This window comes from Candoia aspera, chromosome 2 (assembly GCF_035149785.1).
Source record: "Candoia aspera isolate rCanAsp1 chromosome 2, rCanAsp1.hap2, whole genome shotgun sequence".
Taxonomy (NCBI): Eukaryota; Metazoa; Chordata; class Lepidosauria; order Squamata; family Boidae; genus Candoia; species Candoia aspera.
The window spans coordinates 239,126,091-239,147,184 of NC_086154.1; the positions used below are offsets into that span (position 1 = coordinate 239,126,091).

The following is a 21,094-nucleotide window of genomic DNA, read 5'->3' on the forward strand; positions in this document are numbered from 1 at the left end:
ACCCAGGATCTGAAACACTGATCTCCATAAATGGTGTCCCGAAGTCCAGTCAGAAGCTGTATTTCCTCCAGTTCTGGAATCAGAGCTTACAATAGGAGAGGAAGCTAAAAATCTTACCTTTACAGGATATGGCGTTACCCTCACATAACCTCCTTGTGAGTTCCAATGTGTTCTTTTCTATTATTTGGTTTGTAATTAATGTTGTGACATTCTCTCACACAAGAACATGAATATGTTCCCTATCATTTTTTTAAAATGGTGTTTTTTCTGCTGGCTAAATTTGAAGCATACCTTTCTAATTCAAGAGCCATTATCTCAGGATGACGTAATCCCACATTTTGAACAAATCAGGAGGAGTTGCACATTAAATGCATTTAGTTAAGAGACATTTGGAGTCAATATTAACAGGCTTTCATTTTAAATGCAACAAAAAATATTAGTTCACTCCCCTTTCCCCCCATTTTAGAACTGCTAGATAACAAACCCATCAACCAAAGGAAACCAACTCTATCTATGTAGCATAATAAACTGTTGAATATTGCTATCCTGTAATCCTTTCTTGAATATGCTTGTTCCAAAGGCAGCAGAAATGAGAAGAGCGACACATTCTATACTTCTTATCTCAGCTTCAAAGACAGAAATGGCAAATTAAGCTATGTTCGGAGTCAGTAGGTCATGCCTTTTGTTCTCAACAGATCTACCGTAACAGCATCCCATACGTTTTGAATCAAACCAAGTAGATGATGTTACCTTTCTCAGTAGGAAAAAAAAACGTTGCAATTGAATGAATCTGTCCCTGGAATAAGCCAGCAATGTGTTCCAAGGATTTACAAATGTCTACAAGGCTAGCATTCATTCTGCTTGACAGCTTTGCTTCACACCTGATTGTTAATCAGGAGGACAATCACCATGGTCTCCACCTGTGTGCAGTGGCTGGTCATTCAATAATATCTGTCAATAAAAGCACTGCACTCACAACAATGCCCACTCTACCCTCAGCACACAGATCCCTAAACCTTTGGACCAGTGGGCATACTGCGAGTTTTCAAAGCATGTTAAAGGTATCCTCATCAAATGGCTGCCACAGTAGGCATAACTAGTCACAAAACCCGAATTTGCCAGGAGACAAACTTCCTACAACCTCCTCCTGACTCAACAGGATTCTCTCTAGCACTTCAGCTACCTTTCTTCCAGTGCACTTCCAAATAAAGCACAGGGATACAGCCCCCTTCATTTTCAATTTCTAATGATGTCTCCAGGGTATGCTCCCCCCCCCCAAACATTCTTGGAACTAATTATTATGCTTGCTTTGTGGCATGACAACTTTCCATTAATTCTTTTTTAAATATGGTGGTTCATGGAGCCAGTTAATGTGTAGGTCTTTGAATGAAATGGTCATTGCCTCTGAGAAAAGTAACATGCTTGGAACTGGAAATCTATGCAGCCATGCTGTCTTGCATTACTCTGGTACTATCAAAAAGCTTTAAATCCCCTTGGTAATTCTTCTCTGCAAGAGTCATCCCTCAAGTCTACTCAGTAAACTTGAACATCTAAGTTGAACTCAGCTTAGGAGCCAAGCAATGAAAAGGCCACCATTTTTAGAGAACTAGTCGCTCAGAATCAACATCTATTCTACTTGTGATTATTCTATTAAATGACTACTTATACCAGTCTTTCCCACTTTCCCAGAGGCTCTCTTGCTCTGTTGGACAAGTTGTATCTACTCCAACCAGGGGTGATGGGTGTTGTAGTTCAATGTGTAAAAAGCGCTGCATTGGGAAAAGACTCTGACCTAGATCAGGAACCAGAAGTGAAATATGAGCAGTGAAGGCCATAGAAGAATTTAGACCCAGTCAAGAACTTTGTGTGAGTGTAAGGAAGATGACCTTGAGGAAGATCTGCAAGAACTGTTACCTAGGCAAAGGAGACTGAAGCATTGTTTAAATCCAGAACAATGAAGTTAACATTTGGACATGCCCTAATTCACCAAACCATAAGAAGAAGGAGGAGATACAGTGCAGACTTGCAAGGCTCTGTCAATGTCAATAAAAGTAATGTTAGCCTTCCTATGGAGTAGATTTTCTGGTCTGATTTACCTAGCGAAGCTGACACTTTGATTGTGGGTCTAGGCTGTAGTGCACCAGACAAGTGATCCAAACAAAGGTATCTCCACAGACAAGAACCTCTCAGTCTGAGATCATCATCAAAAGATTGTGGTGCAACCATCTAGTACTTCCCACTTCTGATCCCAGATCAAAAGTATGGGCAATGAATTATAAGAAAAGAGTGCTAGGCTTAAAGCAAAGACACTGATGCTTTAACCTCACTCCTTTCTAAAGGCGAAAGGGGTAAAAACAAGATTCTGGGCTGAAAAGAATCAGATTTTGCTTGGACCTTAGACTAAGTGAGTCGCACTTGCTTAACTTGAGCTCTTTAGAGACAAGGCCCATTTGGCAACTTCATATCTTCAAGGTTCCTGCTAAAATTAAAGATGGCACATCTGCTTAAATTCAAGTTTCCTGATTTATTTAGTATGAAGGCTACCCTGCATCCTGTAGTGGCTATAGGGTTTCTAGACAATATGAGACTTTATATTACATAGGCAATAGCCTGAACATCCACTAGGTTTGTGTCTGAGGATCTGCAAGATTGAGGGCACAGTATCACATTCAAATTCTGCCCCTTTTGAACATACACTGCACTTGCAGTCTTACAGAATGTTGACCCTTCCTTGCAGATGTTACTGGTCTATAGCTACGTAACACGTAGCATGTCTATGTGTTTTAAAAATAATTTAACTTCTAATGTCATAAAAGGAGTTTGGTTATTTCTAATAGAAGTATAAGAAAGTATAAGAAATATTACCTAATTGGTGATGTGCAAATGCTGGATCTATGTCATACCTGGCTGACAAAGTGCTGATAAAGCACCTACTTTACAAGCTGGAAAAAAATAAGCACCAGGAAAAGGAATTAATTTTCACAGCCCTTCAGAAAAACGTCACCGATGTAGAATTGCAGAGGAAGCAGCATAATTCACCCAGAAACAAGGGGGATATTACTCAGCAGGTAGAATACAAAAGAGTCAAGGAATTATGCCAGATAAACAGTTTGTGAGGAAGCATAACAATAATTCACTCCTGGGGACAATTCTTTACAGAGCAATAGCCTAAAAGTCATACTCGATGTAACTGAATTAAAATCAACTGTGCTACTCTTAAGATTAATCTGTAGCGGCAAGATGTATGAGGACTAAAAGATTCTAGGGCACTAGACATATTGAACGTGAAATGTTTACTAATGGTAGACAATTATTTGAAAAAGTAAACTTATTAAACAGCCCCAGGGTGGCAGTCTGGGAAGTTACTATTCATTTTTTTCACTGCTTATAATTTTTCTAAATATATACTGTATATACTAAAAAGTATACAGCTTAATGAAACCTGGCATATGTGAAGCTTTGAAGGATCTCAAGACGCACGACACATTTCACTGGTTACTGTATTTGACCAAAATATGTGTTAATAATCAATAGATTCTCAAAGCCAGATTTCTAGTTGGCAATCCAATTTTGGAAGAGGAATAGTTCAGGTAAGTTCATGTTAGGCCACTTAAGCCTCTACTAAAGCCATTAAGGCTAGATGGCACTGTAAAAATCAGAATTTGATCATTTGTGTGTTGTTTTTTTTACTGTACACAGGGAACTGTGCTTTATTCATTTGTATTACAACCCTTTGTTCTTTTTTTTTTTTATGAACCTGCTTATGTATTTTCTTTGAAGTGTTTAATTAAAAACAAAAGATATCCTCCCCGCCTCCTCAAAAAAGTAGCAGGGTCAGCCTCCTGCTTTAGACACTCCATATCTTGTTGGTAGCTAATATGTGCCAGGCAGAAATCCCTCCCCAGAAGGGTATGAAGCACTGCATGGAGAACCACATCCATGCGGGGCTGAAAAAGGCAAGATGGCTATTGTGGCAGTGCAACTGCCTTGCCCCTTTGTGTGTAAATGTACGTGTGTCTGTGCAACGTCAACACAGTATAAAAGGAGTGGGGCTTCAATCATGCTGCCATGAATGCCACCTTGGTTGTTCTGATCTACCTTGTGGTCACTGGTGTGCATGAATATAGGAGATGGATTGCAAAGACAGAAAGACAGCAAGAGGCATAATGAATGATGTTGCTATAAACTATGCATGTTTACATACACAGACAAACTATATTTATATTTAGCTATATTTACTTTTTCCCCCTTCAGCAAAGGATCGTTACCTTGTCATGGTGCTGGAGCTTGAGCACCTCAATGACACCATGAGCTAAACCACGAAGGGCCACCCAAGACGGGAAGGTCAATTCAGAGAGGTCAGAGTAAATGTGATCCCTGGGGAAGGTAATGGCAACCCACCCCAGTATTCTTGCCATGAAAACTAAATGGATCAGAACAACCAGAGATATGTCAGTATACCATCAGAAGATGAGACCCCCAGGTTGGAAGATGGTCAAAATGCTACTGGGGAGGAACAGAGGATGAGTTCAACTAGCCCCAGACGTGACGACGCAGCTAGCTCAAAGGCGAAACGACGGCTAGTGGCTGACGGTGCTGGTGGTGAACAGCGAATCCGATGTTCTAATGATCAACACACCATTGGAACCTGGAATGTAAGACCTATGAGCCAGGGCAAATTGGATGTGGTTATTGGTGAGATGTCAAGATTAAAGATAGACATTTTGGGCGTCAGTGAACTGAAATGGACTGGAATGGGCCACTTCACATCAGATGACCACCAGATCTACTACTCTGGACAAGAGGACCACAGAAGAAATGGAGTAACCTTCAAAATGAATAGTAAAGTGGCTAAAGCAGTGCTTGGATAAAATCCAAAAAACGATAGAATGATCTCAATTCGAATTCAGGGCAAGCCATCTAACATCACAGCGATCCAAATATACGCCCCAACCACAGATGCTGAAGAAGCTGAAGTAGAGCAGTTCTATGAGGATCTGCAGCCCCTACTGGACAATACGCCTATAAGAGACGTTGTTTTCGTCACAGGAGACTGGAATGCTAAGGTGGGCGAGTCAGATGACACCTGGAATTACAGGTAAGCATGGCCTGGGAGAACAAAACGAAGCAGGACATAGGTTGATAGAATTTTGCCAAGAGAACTCACTCTGCATAAGAAACACTCTCTTCCAACAACCTAAGAGACAGCTTTATACATGGACTTCCCCAGATGGACAACACCGAAATCAGATTGACTACATCCTTTGCAGCCAAAGGTGGCGGACATCTATATGGTCGGTAAAAGGAAGACCTGGAGCTGACTGTAGTTCAGATCATGAACTTCTTATTGCACAATTTAGGATCAGACTAAAGAGATTGCAGATGATACCACTTTGATGGCTGAAAGCGAAGAGGAACTGAGGAGCCTTATGATGAAGGTGAAAGAAGAAAGTGCAAAAGCTGACTTGCAGCTAAACCTCAAGAAAACCAAGATTATGGCAACCAGCTTGATTGATAACTGGCAAATAGAGGGAGAAAATGTAGAAGGAGTGAAAGACTTTGTATTTCTAGGTGCGAAGATTACTGCAGATGCTGACTGCAGTCAGGAAATCAGAAGACGCTTAATCCTTGGGAGAAGGTAAAGGTAAAGGTTTCCCTTGACGTAAAGTCCAGTCGAATCCGACTCTAGGGGGCGGTGCTCATCTCCGTTTCTAAGCCTTGGAGCCGGCGTTGTCATAGACACTTCCGGGTCATGTGGCCAGCATGACGACACGGAACGCCGTTACCTTCCCGCCGAAGCGGTACCTATTGATCTACTCACATTTGCATGTTTTCGAACTGCTAGGTGAGCAGGAGCTGGGACGAGCAACGGGAGCTCACCCCGCCGCGCGGTTTCGAACCGCCGACCTTCCGATCAGCAGCTCAGCAGTTTAACCCGCAGCGCCACCGGAGAAGAGCAATGACAAATCTCAGTAAAATAGTTAAGAGCAGAGACATCACACTGACAACAAAGGTCCGCATAGTTAAAGCAATGGTATTCCCAGTAGTAACATATGGCTGCGAGAGCTGGAGCATAAGGAAGGCTGAGAGAAGGAAGATAGATGCTTTTGAACTGTGGTGTTGGAGGAAAATTCTGAGAGTGCCTTGGACTGCAAGAAGATCAAACCAGTCCATCCTCCAGGAAATCAAGCCAGATTGCTCACTTGAGGGAACGATATTCAAGGCAAAACTGAAGTACTTTGGCCACATAATGAGAAGACAGGACACCCTGGAGAAGATTCTGATGCTAGGGAGAGTGGAAGGCAAAAGGAAGAGGGGCCGACCAAGGGCAAGATGGATAGATATTCTAGAGGTGACGGACTTGTCCCTGTGGGAGCTGGGGGTGTTGACGACCAACAGGGAGCTCTGGTGCGGGCTGGTCCATGAAGTCACAAAGAGTTGGAAGCGACTGAACGAATAAACAACAAAAACTTCCCCCCCCCCTTTCTCTTGCTTTTAATATCTTTGGCTCACTGTTTCTGACTCCATTTGTTACTTCATCATGCTGCTTACCAAAAAGAGGATAGTCTGACGAGTATTTATGTATGTACAATCCATCAGATGTACCTGTGGAAAGTGACTGTGGGCTGATTATACATCTGTTGAATTTCTGGCTGCCCCCTTGTTGTACAGGAGGAGGAATTTGGGAGAAAAGTTATGTCTTGTATAGATGCTATGATTGCATTTGCCCATAGCTTCCTATTGGCTATTCAAATATCCAGATCAGTTAAGTGGGACAAAATACTTAACTACTTTGGATTTAAGTAAGGGCTACTGGCAAATGGTGGGGACGCGGTGGCGCTGCGGGTTAAACCGCTGAGCTGTCGATCGGAAGGTCGGCGGTTCGAAACCGCGCGGCGGGGTGAGCTCCCGTTGCTCGTCCCAGCTTCTGCACACCAAGCAGTTCGAAAACATGCAAATGTGAGTAGATTAATTGGTACCGCTTCGGCGGGAAGGTAACGGCGTTCCGTGAGTCATGCTGGCCACATGACCCGGAAGTGTCCTATGGACAACGCCGGCTCCAAGGCTTTGAAACGGAGATGAGCACCGCCCCCTAGAGTCGGACACGACTGGACTTTACGTCAAGGGAAACCTTTACCTTTACCTTTACTGGCAAATACTTCTCAAGGAAACATCCAAAGGCGAAACAACCTTTAGCACAGGGACTAGTCTAATTTATAAAAATGCCTCCCAGTTGTAATAGATCGCTGCAACTTTCTAAAGATTCATAGACAGAGGTTAGAGGAAAGTATTGTGAAGCCGAACTGGATGGCATCATTACTTACAGTACTACCTGGGAAGGAAAAAGTGCAATAATTATAGGATATTATTTCTAGTCTTAAAGCAGTGGGCTTAACCATCAATTCAGCTAAAGGTCACATGGGATTTTCTGAACTGTGTCATACCTGGTCAGCAAGAAGGCAGTAAGTGCAAGCTGTTCAACAGATACAGCCTCCGACCACCAAGAATGAAGATCATTCCTAGAAAAGATCTTCCAAGACAGTTTTTATCTCATTTTTTTCATCAAATCAAAAGACTTCCCAGATGTGACTGAGAAGAGTGAGCCTCATTGAGTTCACTGGACTCCTGAGTGTGAAAAAGTGTTTCAAGGGTGAAGGATGATTTTGTGGCGTCACCCTGTGTTAAAAGGGTTAGACTTTCATCTGTAGAAATGTGCCAAAGATGACAAGGAAGATGCATTACAGTACAGGACTTTGACTACCCGTGACAGATGATTCCTCACGTACTGAAGGTGCTGGAAGGCAGCACATTCTACCAGGCTATACCCACCTGAGAGATAAAGATGGGACAGTATATTTTTAGTCCTTTCCTTATCTTTAATATAGGATGCAAATAGAGAGCAGAGTAATTAAAAATAGCCAGGTGCATGTACATATTAGAGCAAAATACAACATGCATAGATAAATGCAGTTAGGAAAACCTTAAGCTATGACACTCAGAAGTGAGAAAAATAGGTTCTGTTGCAATGTCTTTTAATCTCAAGCCACTGAATGGGCAGGAAAAAAGATGGGGAACAGAGATGACCTAGCAATAAATGATCCTTGCAAACTCTCGCTAAATAATGTTTTGAAAAGCTTATTTGATGTATTTTCTTAATTAAAAAAAGGAAAAGAGTTGTTGCTGCACTGTGCCTTTCATCAACTCCTGCAAATGACCGTTTTTCCAGGCTGACCTCTGCTGTTCTAATTGCAACAGGCTGTTTAGTTTGCTTGGTTTAATCATTGCATTTAACAGTTTAAAAAAGCTCAATAAATTGCACAGTGCTGATTTTCTTTGCAGAGTTAAAGCAGGGTTTTGAAAAGATACATGCATGATTATTAAATATTCTCCCATTGTTCTTCAGGTTGAACTGTAAATGCATTGCTATTAAAAAAAATCCAGAAAATAAGAGACCAAGGCTTAAAGATACATGTAACTGACTACCTTACACTGCTGTACACTAGTTTTTACACATATTTTCACTATCACATAGCCAGCCTTTTCAAATGTATGTAACCTCTAGATGTTTTTCCAACCAACATTTTAAGGTAGAAATGGGCAAAATGCAATCCCCGTCTTTTCTCATAGCTTCCAGGGCTACTCTGTCCACAATTGTCAAAAACAAGTTTAACATAGTTTTAGGGGGAAAAAAAACTCAACTCACTCCACCCCAAAAATGTTACACCCCCCCCCAATCCTCAACCATCAGTTGCCCCTCCAGAATCTGAAGGCCATTGGAGGTCAATTGCAAATAAATTGGTGGAAGAATTTTCTGAGTAGGATTGTCCATGTTACTCAAATTAAGTGCAGAATATTAAGTTTCTCATGTGAACCATGGCTCAATTATTTTAGAAAGGGGGGGGACAGAGCAACCTTTTGTGTATTATTTTTATTTACATATGTCTTAAAGCAGAAGTCCACAGATAATTCCTGAGTATTATTTGCAATATTGTGCAGCGTTTAAATTATGCCTTGGACAAACCTAACGAGAATGACTGGATGAAGATCCAGGATTTATTGAGCTGAACAGGATTGCATGAAGGCTTGCCGGGATTAAGGCCCTTCTGAGACCAACAGGGCTTACTCACAAGAAAACCCTATTCCCTGCATCACATCCCACCAAAAGTGGCATTGTACTGGGTGGGGCAGCTTCCACCAGCAGCAGCTGGACATGAATACACCCTCTTTTCCGGGAATTATCCGCTTTAAATAGCCCCACGTGGTCGCCCCACCCTTCACGTCCACTCCACCGGCGCCCTCGCTCCGCGCATGCGCATCTCTCCCGTTCTCCGGAGATGCCGCTTGGGCTTATAGAGGTAGAAGAGTTTAGAGGTAGAAGAAGGTGGTTCGCTTCCTGGTTCAGTTTCGCTTTCCTTTTCCCCAGCCGGGCGAAAGAAAAAAAAATGTTCATCGAAACAACGAGACATTTCGTTTTTTGGATCTGAAAGTTGTTGCAGTTCAGCGACTTTCCTCTTCTTGCTCCAAAAGAGGGAGCTGCAAAGTAAGAAATTCAGCGTTGTGACTTGGGATTTGCAAAAAGGATTGGAAGAGACTGGACAGTCATTGAAGGCTCCCTGAGGAGTTTTCTTTATGAGCCAAGGAGTGGAGGAAATATTCACTGAGCTGCATTGCCGCTCAGTTTCTTTTAGGTATAATCAGGCTACAAAAATCCGGACGAGATGGCTGCCAAGCGTTTGTTCAGATCGCTGTTTTTCAATCTCAGCAACTTTACGATGTGTGGATAAGGTTGAGAAACTGCTGTACTTTACATTGAACTAGTAATTAGTTGTAGTAGTAATGGAACGCCAGTTAGAAGCCTGGCAACAGATTGTGTTATGTTGTGATGTCATTCCCAGGTACAGTGTATATATAGATATATATTTTAAAAATGCATTCAAAAAGGACAAAACTGGCCAGCTGAATTATGACTCTATTTCCAACTGGCATGTTTAAGGAGCTAGTCCCAAATTCAGGCCATGCTGGCTAGGGAATTCTGGGAGTTGAAGTCCACACATCTTAAAGTTGCCGAGGTTGAGAAATGCTGCCTTAGTACTGAGTTTTTGTAGCTCTACATAACCGGGATTATGAACTTTACAGGATAGGACTGAGAGCAGAGTAAATCTGGGAGGAAAATTCTTCATTATCTTTGCTTTGATCGTTGCGATTGTCGTTGGGAGACGGGCGGCATACCAGTTTCGTAACAGATTTTTTAAAATCCTGTTTAGAAAGCACATCACACACATTTTTGCCATTACCTTTTTCTGTGTTGAGTCCCAGTTATCCAATCGCACCCATATGTTTCTCTTATTATTTTCTATACTAATAGCATTAGTATTAGTACTAATGATTAATACTAGCACTAATAACAGCATCCGTATCCGTTTATGTCTGAGCGTGATACAAGACCGATTTTTTGGTTAGATTTTTTCTTCCTGTTTCTCTCTGCCCCAAGAAACCCTCAAGTCCCGTTCCCAAAAGGCAGAGGCGGGGTTTTCCACCAGGAATGGCGACGTCAATCCTCCCTCCGCCTCCACGTCCTCTCGGGGATACCAATGAAAGGCGGGATCAAGCGGGACGTTGGCTTCCTTTTACTTCCTACTTCCGGTTGGCGGGTGAGCAAACCCTCGAGTCGAGATCTGGGGGCGGGGGAGAGGGGGAGTTGCCCCGCATCGGGTGGGGAGTTGCCCCCATGGGGAGGGGTGGGAGATGGCCGCGCGCTACGTCGGGGCGGGAGGGGGCCTCGCGGTGTGCACGCGCCCCGAGTCACCCACGCCCCAGCCCGGCTCCTTTCTCGCCTGGGCTGCCCCGCTACTCCAGAGACTTTCCCTGGCTTGCTCCCCGAGAGGGACGGCCGCTGAGCTTCTTGGAGTCGCATGCGACCTCCCCGCGCACTTTTCTTGGCGTTGCCATTCTTTTGTCGTCGCACCCCGCTGCCGAAATTCAACAGGTGAAGCCCTTCCCCGTACGCAGGCGCAGTAGCTGTGCAGCGGAAGTCACCGGACAGACGCCCGTAATTCCCAGCCCATTCCACTTTGGGCCAGTTTCTCTCTCTCTCCCCCAGCCCAGCCCACCTCACAGGGTGGTGGTTTTGGGGAAAATAGGAGGCAGAAGTATTAGGTGTGTTCGCCGCCTTGGGTTGCAGATATAGGTTTGTTATTGTGTCCTTCCTGGGGCCGAGAGAGGGATTGGCCCAAGGTCACCCAGCTGGCTTCGTGCTAAGGCGGGATTAGGGCTCACGGTTAGATAGCTGTATTTATGTAACTATGCAAATCCTTCTAAACTGCAGTAGTAAGTCAGTTGAGTCCAAGAGTACTTCCCAAGGACCAGCCTTTCCATCGCCCAAAATGTCTGATTTCACAATTAAAACAAAGCAGGGAATGACTGATGTTCATTGTTGTAGTTCAGTAGGTATGCAGATAGGCTAAGACAGTGTTTTTCAGCCTTAGCAACTTTTAAGATGTGCAGGACTTCAACTAACACTGGTTTATTCAGAAGTAAATCCCCCTGTGATCTGTGGGGCTGTTCCAAGTATATACAGTATTGATTGCAGCTTTCCCCCCCCCCCGGCTTTTTTTTTTTTTTTTTGGCTGCCTTCAAGTGAGCACTGACTCCTGGCAACTACCTGAGCTAGTCCCTGCAGTTTTCTTGGCAAGGTTTTTCAGAAGTGGTAAAGTGCCTCCTTCCTATGGCTGAGAGAGAGTGACTGGCCCAAGGTCACCCAGCTGGCTTTGTGCCTAAAGTGAGACTAGAACTCCCAGTTTCTAGCTTGATGCCTTAACCACTACAGCAAACTGGATGTTAGGGCAGTATAAAAATATATCATCATCATCATCATCATCATCTGGAGAGCATCAGTCAGGGAATTCTGCCATAGTTCAACTTTAAAAAAAGAGCAGGAATCCATGTAATTGTAGGCCATTTATTAGAATGAATGTGTAAATCTCAATCCTGATACCTCCTTTAGGAACGATATTTATATATTCATTCTATTGCCGGGCCCTTCTGTTTGAATTTCTGCTGCTTTTTTTAATGATACTTTTTAGTTTATATTTTAGGACAATTATAGCTTCATTGTTCTTTGGGATGTAGTCAATAGTTGTAAAAATGTTACACTGTAATGTATTGGCAACTACTTGATGCCCAAGTCCACACTCACAATTTTTGGATGGACAGGCATTGGGCACAGTGGGCACGGTGATTGATGCAATGTAGACAGGGTTGGGGGGGTGAGTTTTGGGGGGATTTAAGGGTTTTTTTAAAGCTCTGGTAAACCTTTTTCAAGCATGACTTACAGAATTTGAGAATTTACCCTCTCAAAATGACAGGAAAGTATACCACTTTTCAGCAATTGTGATCAGTTAGTTATGTGGCCTCAGATTAACTTCCCTGCCCTACAGTAACTCCTGGCTTGTTTCTAACAGAGCAGTATGAGTAACTACAATTTGTAGGGAAAACAGTGACAGCTGTAAATTAGGGGTATATTTAGTGGCTGCTCTTATTAGCTCTGGAAGATTCAATAGAATTTAAGCATGGGTCAGAGAATTCTGATGTTAACTACTATTGCTACTTTTGCGCTTCTAACAGTCTATTTCTGTTAGCAAGCTAGCAAGTATTTTTCCTCCCAAATATGGCAACAGCTACTTATCTAGATTTAGAATAAAATACAGCTTATTTATAAGCTTTAATGCAAAGTGCATATTGGAAGCTGAGAAAGCACATTTTAATAGTATGTGATTCCCATCTTTAACCAATGGAAATTATTGGGTTCAGTTAATATCCCATGGCTTTCAGCGCAGATATGCCCAAAAGCCATTTCACATGAACTTGTCCCAGATATATAAATGGCATAAAAGTGGATTTTTTTTTATTAAAATAACATGATTGGAGATAGAAATGAGAATTTCAAAAGTCATTTTGCATGCAGCCTGATGAACCATAAATGATTCTTAACATTTGATTTAATTCATTGCTTTGATGCTGACTTGCTTACTCAAAAAATCTATTAATTGCTTTTTAAGGTGTTTCCCCCAAAAAAGTATAAAGAGAACAAGTTGCTATAGTTTTTCTGTGCTAAATTATTATTTTCTTATGAAAATATGCATATTTTGCCTGAAGGGAAGTGTTTATTTTCCTGCCTCACTGGATTGATTTTTTCTCTTCAGTTTCTTAATTTTAATAGATGGCAGACTTAAGGAAGTTGCCATTTTTGTGAGCAGTTTAAGCCATTTTTCCCAATCTGATGCACTTCAGATAGGTTGGAGTTCCAACTCCAGTATTACCCAGCCAACATGGCTGCAGTGCTGGAAATTAAGGAGTGGGAAAGTAGCTATTACTAGAAAGGCATGCTAAGTATGTGGACCTTTTGCCTCTCCAGTGGTTTTTAACTAATCAGATCCCATGGAAGTTCCCATAGAGCTTACTGCATGGGCAACAGACAAATTACTATAATAAATAATCAGTTCCACATTTTTTAAGCATTAAATTATTTTAAAATGTATCTGAATCTTAGCAATTGTATCTTTGATATTTTGATATATGCAGTATTGATATCACAATTTGAACTGTTTTACATTACTGTACGACTTCTGTAATCAGAAGCTGCTTTAAATTTCCTGATGTTTTTTCTTTTAGTTTTTTCTGACAACGACATCCAGTTTTGTTGCATAGCTAAACTGGAGTTTCTTGGCCTCTTGGGTAAGTTGCGTCATCTTTTATATTTCTGGAAGAATTCTAAACATTATTCTAACGGTAAGAATCATAAGATGATATAGAGGGTCCCTGTTATCCTAGAAGGATTTGAAAATGGTGGTAAGTCATGTTAGTTGAAGAGGGAGCTGATTTAGCAATGTCTTTCTGCATAAGGTGAAGAGAGATCGGTGAAATGTCTGAAATCACCCCAACCCCAATTATAAGGTGGTTCCCATCCTTTTTTTAAAAAATCCATTCAATCATGTCCAATTCTCAGAGACTGCCTGGACAAGTCCCTGCAGGTTTCTTGGCAGGTTTTTCATAAGTGGTTTGCCATTGCCTCCTTCCTAGGGCTGAGAGAGAGTGACTGGCCCAAGGTCACCCAGCTGGCTTTGTGCCTACAGCGGGATTAGAACTCCCAGCCTCCTGGTTTCTAGCCCAGTGCCTTAGCTACTAGACCAAACTGGCTCTCATCCCGTCATCTTAAAACCATCTAAAACTGAGTTTGGCCTTTGGCCATCAAAGGGTTCTGAAAAACCTGTTGTTTCTAGGTTATACATACATTGTAACAGTCATCGTTTTGCATGAGTTTCTATTCTCTCTCATTGCAATATGAAGTTTTTGATGTTGGTATTGAAGTAGTTTTTCTCACCAGTCAGAATCAGGGTATTGCTTAATATGGTGCAATGTGGTGCTGCTTTGCTTTGCGGAGCTGCCGTGTCTCAAAACACAATCACTGAAATGAAGTGACACTCAACATTTTGCCTGGTCATTTTGCTTTAATGGAAATACCTTTTGGGCAGAAGTGCCTACAGGTGGACTGCCAAATCCCACTGAAGAGGTGCTTTGAAGGCTCATTTGAAACAAAGCGCTCCTTCAAGGCTTCATACAAGCTGAATCTATTAATTTGATTGACACATTCATCAAGAGATACAGCAGTCCTACCTAACGTTTTGGAGTGCTCTGACATTAGAACCACTGACAAAGCCAAAGATCAACTGGGGACGGACCCGAATGGTCTGGGGAGGGAGGGAAGGGAAGAGCAACCTTTGTGCTTCTTTTTCCTTTTTGTATTTTCTTATACATTTTTGTTTCCAAATGAGGGTATTCTGTCCCACTAAAATCATGGCAGTTTCTAGGGTTGGCAAAGGTTAGAATCTGGTTTGAGGACATACCAGGGAAGCTTTGGATTCCCACTCATTTTCCTGCCTGGTTTCAGCATGATTGATCAAGGCTGCAGAACTCAGAGCGTGCATAGTTGGAACTCGCTGCCTGTCCTTGGAGGACATATCCCTGCAGTGGTTCAGGAATGCCACTGTAGCCTAAATGTAAAAGTAAAGGGATGTATTAAATTTATTTTTCACATACTAAACTTAAAGTAGGGGTATATCTTGTCTTGAGTTTCCACATTATTTGGTAGGCGGCTGTTTAATTTTCTATGAAATAATAGTATCACTTTTTTTTTAGGATTTTCCCCTATTAGGTAGCAAGAAAGATGTTTGAAAATATCAGATCTTGGGCTGAGTATATTGTGGAATGGGCTGCAAAGGATCCATATGGATTTCTTACAACAGTGATCCTCGCTCTAACCCCTTTATTCTTGGCAAGTGCAGTGCTATCATGGAAACTGGCAAAAATGATTGAAGCTAGGGAACGGGAGCAAAAAAAGAAGCAAAAACGCCAAGAGAACATTACAAAAGCTAAACGTACAAAGAAGGACTAAGATGTCAATTTCACTGGGTGGAATTTTTCTGGCAATGCACTGTTACTGTATGCATACCTTTTTGTGTTGTATCCTTGCAGAAGCGGGACATGATAAATTTCAGAATTCCTGTAATAATGTGTTCTTCATTTGTGCTATTAAAATCTGTGGTCATGAACTTCAATTGCTTTTTAAAGAACTCTTCTCCTGATATTTTTTTTCCTAAGCTGGGATGTAAGCAAAATGTAAGTTTATAATACATGTGTAACATAGCTTCATAAACTATGAATTATGATTTTCATTAAAAATCTCTTATGATTTTATACCATGGAAAATAATTTTTTTTTAAAATAATTTGCATAGTTTCATTGTACTATAAAATTGCAAAGAATCCTTATTTCATAGTGAAAATCCATATTTTCACTATGCATTGGCGTAAAGATTTGTAAGAACCAGACTCTTTCAATTATGGAATCCATGGCAGTTTAAACTATCATTCAAGAGACTGTCTATCCACCCTCCTTGTTAAATGTAAACGATAGCAACCTTATCTATAAAATATTTGGAAAAGAGAACATGAAATATGGTTACTGGAATAGTCTGTGCACAAACCATAGCTGTTGGGTAACAGTTTCTCATTTGGTGCTGTGTTATGTTCCTGATGGCTACATAGTCTTAAGAGTGAGGACAAAACAGAAGTGAATGTTTCCCAGCTGAATGTAGGTGACCACTGGGTCTCACAACTACCAGTATTGGTGGTTATGAATGTTCTCACATGTTTCTTCAGCTAAAGCAGACGAGGGCAAGATTAGGGAATAGTGTCAGTTCAGAAAAAAAAATGGCAAGCATCATTCTCCCTACAGCAAGCTCCTTCGACTGCTTTCACAAAGTTGCTTCTCTTTCTAAACTAAATTATGGCTCCCTATTAAACCTGAAGTCAGTACCTTGCCTTTGAAGGCAACAACTCATGCCTTGCAGACAAATAATTAGTGCCATGCAATTCCTTTTATATATTTCTAATCAAGTCCTGCCTATTTTAGCTCTTTAAAACCAAGGCTTCTTAGGACCATGTTAAAATCTTGTCAGTAACATTTTGAAGTCTGCTTCTTTAGATCCAGTTACTTGTAAATATAATCATAAAAGAGGTAGCTTACTTATGACATCAGTCTGGTAAAATAATTTTGTTTATTTGTTTAGTCGCTTCCGACTCTTCGTGACTCCATGGACCAGCCCACGCCAGAGCTTCCAGTCGGTCGTCAACACCCCCAGCTCCCCCAGGGATGAGTCCGTCACCTCTAGAATATCATCCATCCATCTTGCCCTTGGTCGGCCCCTCTTCCTTTTGCCCTCCACTCTCCCTAGCATCAGCATCTTCTCCAGGGTGTCCTGTCTTCTCATTATGTGGCCAAAGTATTTCAGTTTTGCCTTTAATATCATTCCCTCAAGTGAGCAGTCTGGCTTTATTTCCTGGAGGATGGACTGGTTTGATCTTCTTGCAGTCCAAGGCACTCTCAGAATTTTCCTCCAACACCACAGTTCCAAAGCATCGATCTTCCTTCTCTCAGCCTTCCTTATGCTCTAGCTCTTGCAGCCATATGTTACTACGGGGAACACCATTGATTTAACAATGCGGACCTTTGTTGTCAGTGTGATGTCTCTGCTCTTAACTATTTTATCGAGATTTGTCATTGCTCTTCTCCCAAGGATTAAGCGTCTTCTGATTTCCTGACTGCAGTCAGCATCTGCAGTAATCTTCGCACCTAGAAATACAAAGTCTTTCACTGCTTCTACATTTTCTCCCTCTATTTGCCAGTTATCAATCAAGCTGGTTGCCATAATCTTGGTTTTTTTGAGGTTTAGCTGCAAGCCAGCTTTTGCACTTTCTTCTTTCACCTTCATCATACGGCTCCTCAGTTCCTCTTCACTTTCAGCTTTCAAAGTGGTATCATCTGCATATCTGAGATTGTTAATGTTTCTTCCAGCAATTTTAACTCCAGCCTTGGATTCCTCAAGCCCAGCACGTGGCATGATGTGTTCTGCGTACAAGTTGAATAGGTAGGGTGAGAGTATACAACCCTGCCGTACTCCTTTCCCAATCTTAAACCAGTCCGTTGTTCCGTGGTCTGTTCTTACCGTTGCTACTTGGTCGTTATACAGATTCCTGAGGCGGCAGACAAGATGACTTGGTATCCCCATACCACTAAGAACTTGCCACAATTTGTTATGGTCCACACAGTCAAAGGCTTTAGAATAGTCAATAAAACAGAAATAGATGTTTTTCTGAAACTCCCTGGCTTTTTCCATTATCCAGCGGATATTGGCAATTTGGTCCCTAGTTCCTCTGCCTTTTCTAAACCCAGCTTGTACATCTGGCAATTCTTGCTCCATGAATTGCTGAAGTCTACCTTGCAGGATCTTGAGCATTACCTTACTGGCATGTGAAATGAGTGCCACTGTTCGATAGTTTGAACATTCTTTAGTGTTTCCCTTTTTTGGTATGGGGATATAAGTTGATTTTTTCCAATCTGATGGCCATTCTTGTGTTTTCCAAATTTGCTGGCATATAGCATGCATTACCTTGACAGCATCATCTCGCAAGATTTTGAACAGTTCAGCTGGGATGCCGTCGTCTCCTGCTGCCTTGTTATTAGCAATGCTTCTTAAGGCCCATTCAACCTCACTCTTCAGGATGTCTGGCTCTAGCTCACTGACCACACCGTCAAAGCTATCCCCGATATTGTTATCCTTCCTATACAGGTCTTCTGTATATTCTTGCCACCTTTTCTTGATCTCTTCTTCTTCTGTTAGGTCCTTGCCATCTTTGTTTTTGATCATACCCATTTTGGCCTGGAATTTACCTCCGATGGTTCTAATTTTCTGGAAGAGGTCTCTTGTCCTTCCTATTCTATTTTCTTCCACATCCACGCATTGCTTGTTTAAAAATAATTCCTTATCTCTTCTGGCTAACCTCTGGAATTTTGCATTTAATTGGGCATATCTCCCCCTATCACTGTTGCCTTTTGCTTTCCTTCTTTCTTGGGCTACTTCTAGTGTCTCAGCAGACAGCCACTTTGCCTTCTTGGTTTTCTCTTTCTTTGGGATGTATTTTGTTGCCGCCTCCTGAACAATGTTGTGAACTTCTGTCCATAGTTCTTCCGGGACCCTGTCTACTAAGTCCAGTCCCTTAAATCTAAACTTCACCTCCACTGCATATTCCTTAGGAATATTAGTGAGTTCATATCTAGCTGATCTGTGGGCCTTCCCTAATCTCTTTAGTCTGATCCTAAATTGTGCAAGAAGAAGTTCGTGATCTGAACTACAGTCAGCTCCAGGTCTTGCTTTTACCGACTGTATAGATGTCCTCCACCTTTGGCTGCAAAGGATGTAGTCAATCTGATTTCGGTGTTGTCCATCTGGTGAAGTCCATGTATAAAGCCGTCTCTTAGGTTGTTGGAAGAGAGTGTTTGTTATGCAGAGTGAGTTGTCTTGGCAAAATTCTATCAGCCTATGTCCTGCTTCATTTTGTTCTCCCAGGCCATGCTTACCTGTAATTCCAGGTGTCATTTGACTGCCCACCTTAGCATTCCAGTCTCCCGTGATGAAAATAACATCTCTTTTAGGTGTGTTGTCCAGTAGGTGCTGCAGATCCTCATAGAACTGCTCTACTTCAGCTTCTTCAGCTTCTGTGGTTGGGGCATATATTTGAATCACTGTGATGTTAGATGGCTTGCCCTGAATTCGAATTGAGATCATTCTATCGTTTTTTGGATTGTATCCAAGCACTGCTTTAGCCACTTTGCTATTAATTATGAAGGCTACTCCATTTCTTCTGTGGTCCTCTTGTCCACAGTAGTAGATCTGGTGGTCATTTGATGTGAACTTGCCCATTCCAGTCCATTTCAGTTCACTGATGCCCAAAATGTCTATCTTTGATCTTGACATCTCACCAATAGCCACATCCAATTTGCCCTGGCTCATAGATCTTACATTCCAGGTTCCAATGGTGTGTTGATCGTTAGAACGTCGAATTCACCGTTCACCACCAGCACCATCAGCCGCTAGCCGTCCTTGCGGCTTTGAACTAGCTGCGTCATCACGTCTGGGGCTAGTTGAACTCATCCTCTGTTCCTCCCCAGTAGCATTTTGACCATCTTCCAACCTGGGGGTCTCATCTTCTGATGGTATACCGACATATCTCTGGTTGTACTGATCCATTTAGTTTTCACGGCGAGAATACTGGGTTGGGTTGCCATTACCTTCCCCAGGGATCGCATTTAGTCTGACCTCTCTGTCATGACCTTCCCGTCTTGGGTGGCCCTTCGCGGTTTAGCTCATGGCATCATTGAGGTGCTCAAGCTCCAGCACCACGACAAGGTAACAATCCTTTGCTGAGGGGTAAAACAATAATGGCCACTAAATCAATGTTGGTTTACTGATTTAAGAATAAGGGTTTATGTAGGATAGGAAGTTAATTACTTCATCTACCAGTAACTGGATCTCCTGATGCAAAGGAAGCCGAGTACAAATATGCATTTTAAACAAATTTAAATATGTTCATTATTGCACATTGTTATTGATCTGTTAAAGTATGAAACGTTAATTTAAATTCCTACTTTAGATGAACAAGGTTAAAGCTAGCTTTGTTAACTTGCACGAATGCTGACATTTATTTACAGTGAGAGGTTTTTAACTGTAATATGCCCCTTTGTAAATAATTATACACTACATGCATTTAGTGACAATTTGGAACTTTGTCAAAATCTAGTTAGAGACAATTAGATAAAATAATTACAGCATTGCTTATTTTTTATAAACACTTTGGGTCTACTTCCATGAACAAGTCATTTTTTTAGTATGTTAGGGGAAGCTGTGAACTCCTGTGAATGAGTAGTTTTCATCATTTAGCAGTTTGGAGTTTGAGAATCTTACAAGTTCATAATAGTTTGACAGGCCTTTAAAGAGAATATCTGTACACACAGCATTCAGTACATATGCGATAGACTCTTATAACATTGATTAACAGCTAGATTATACACAGTCCATTGTGTAGAATATCAAGTTAAGAATAGCTACACCATCTGCAATGATTACGGCAACATTAACTTTTATTTAAGCATAACTTTAGTGAAAACATTCACAAATCATTTTAAGAGGCAAAAGAATTAGAGATAAAACATTTTATAAAAAGCAATTAAACATTTCCACAAGTAACACAGCAGAATCTAAGCATTTTGTAAATGTGGCTAAGCGTTTAGGTGTAATCTGGAATTTTAAAAAGTGTCCTCACTCATTTTGCTCATTAACCAAGCGATGCCTCTTTCCTGATGCTTTGCACGGGGCCTCAGGAGGCATCCAGGCTCCAGGCTGAAATGTATTTGCTGTACTAACTGGCTCCTCTGAGCGTTCGGGCTTTCTATAGTTAGAAGCAGCTGCATGTCCTTTAATCTCTGTCTGAAGTGGTCCTACCTCGAGACCCTTTTCATCTTTGACCTGGAGGAGTCTGTTTTTTTCACACAAATCTTCAACTTTAGCTTTCATTTCTTTTTTGTAGTTCTCACTCTGGATACATTCCTGAAACAAATGTAACAACACATTGAACTGACTGAAAGAAGCAGTGGATGCTAAGGAGACGCACCTTGCCTGAATGGGTAGGTTGTGCTGCTT

General features: G+C 41.7%; 2 protein-coding genes across 3 annotated transcripts in view; one reads left to right on the top strand and one right to left on the bottom strand.

Moving 5' to 3' along the window:
• Positions 1 to 10,573: 10,573 nt before the first annotated feature.
• Positions 10,574 to 15,753, top strand: SMIM15 (small integral membrane protein 15). Its single transcript, XM_063295618.1, has 3 exons — positions 10,574 to 10,652; positions 13,672 to 13,734; positions 15,196 to 15,753. The coding sequence occupies exon 3, from the start codon at positions 15,224 to 15,226 to the stop codon at positions 15,449 to 15,451; it is 228 nt and encodes a 75-aa protein (XP_063151688.1). The 5' UTR covers positions 10,574 to 10,652; positions 13,672 to 13,734; positions 15,196 to 15,223; the 3' UTR covers positions 15,452 to 15,753.
• Positions 15,754 to 20,517: 4,764 nt separating this feature from the next.
• The window catches only part of NDUFAF2 (NADH:ubiquinone oxidoreductase complex assembly factor 2), a 64,606-nt gene continuing 64,029 nt past the window's right edge, over positions 20,518 to 21,094 (bottom strand). For both annotated transcript variants that reach the window (XM_063295636.1, XM_063295634.1), the window contains one exon: positions 20,518 to 21,001. In XM_063295636.1, coding sequence (XP_063151706.1) covers positions 20,714 to 21,001 — 288 coding nt within the window. In that variant the 3' untranslated portion in view covers positions 20,518 to 20,713. The remainder of the gene's footprint in view (positions 21,002 to 21,094) is intronic.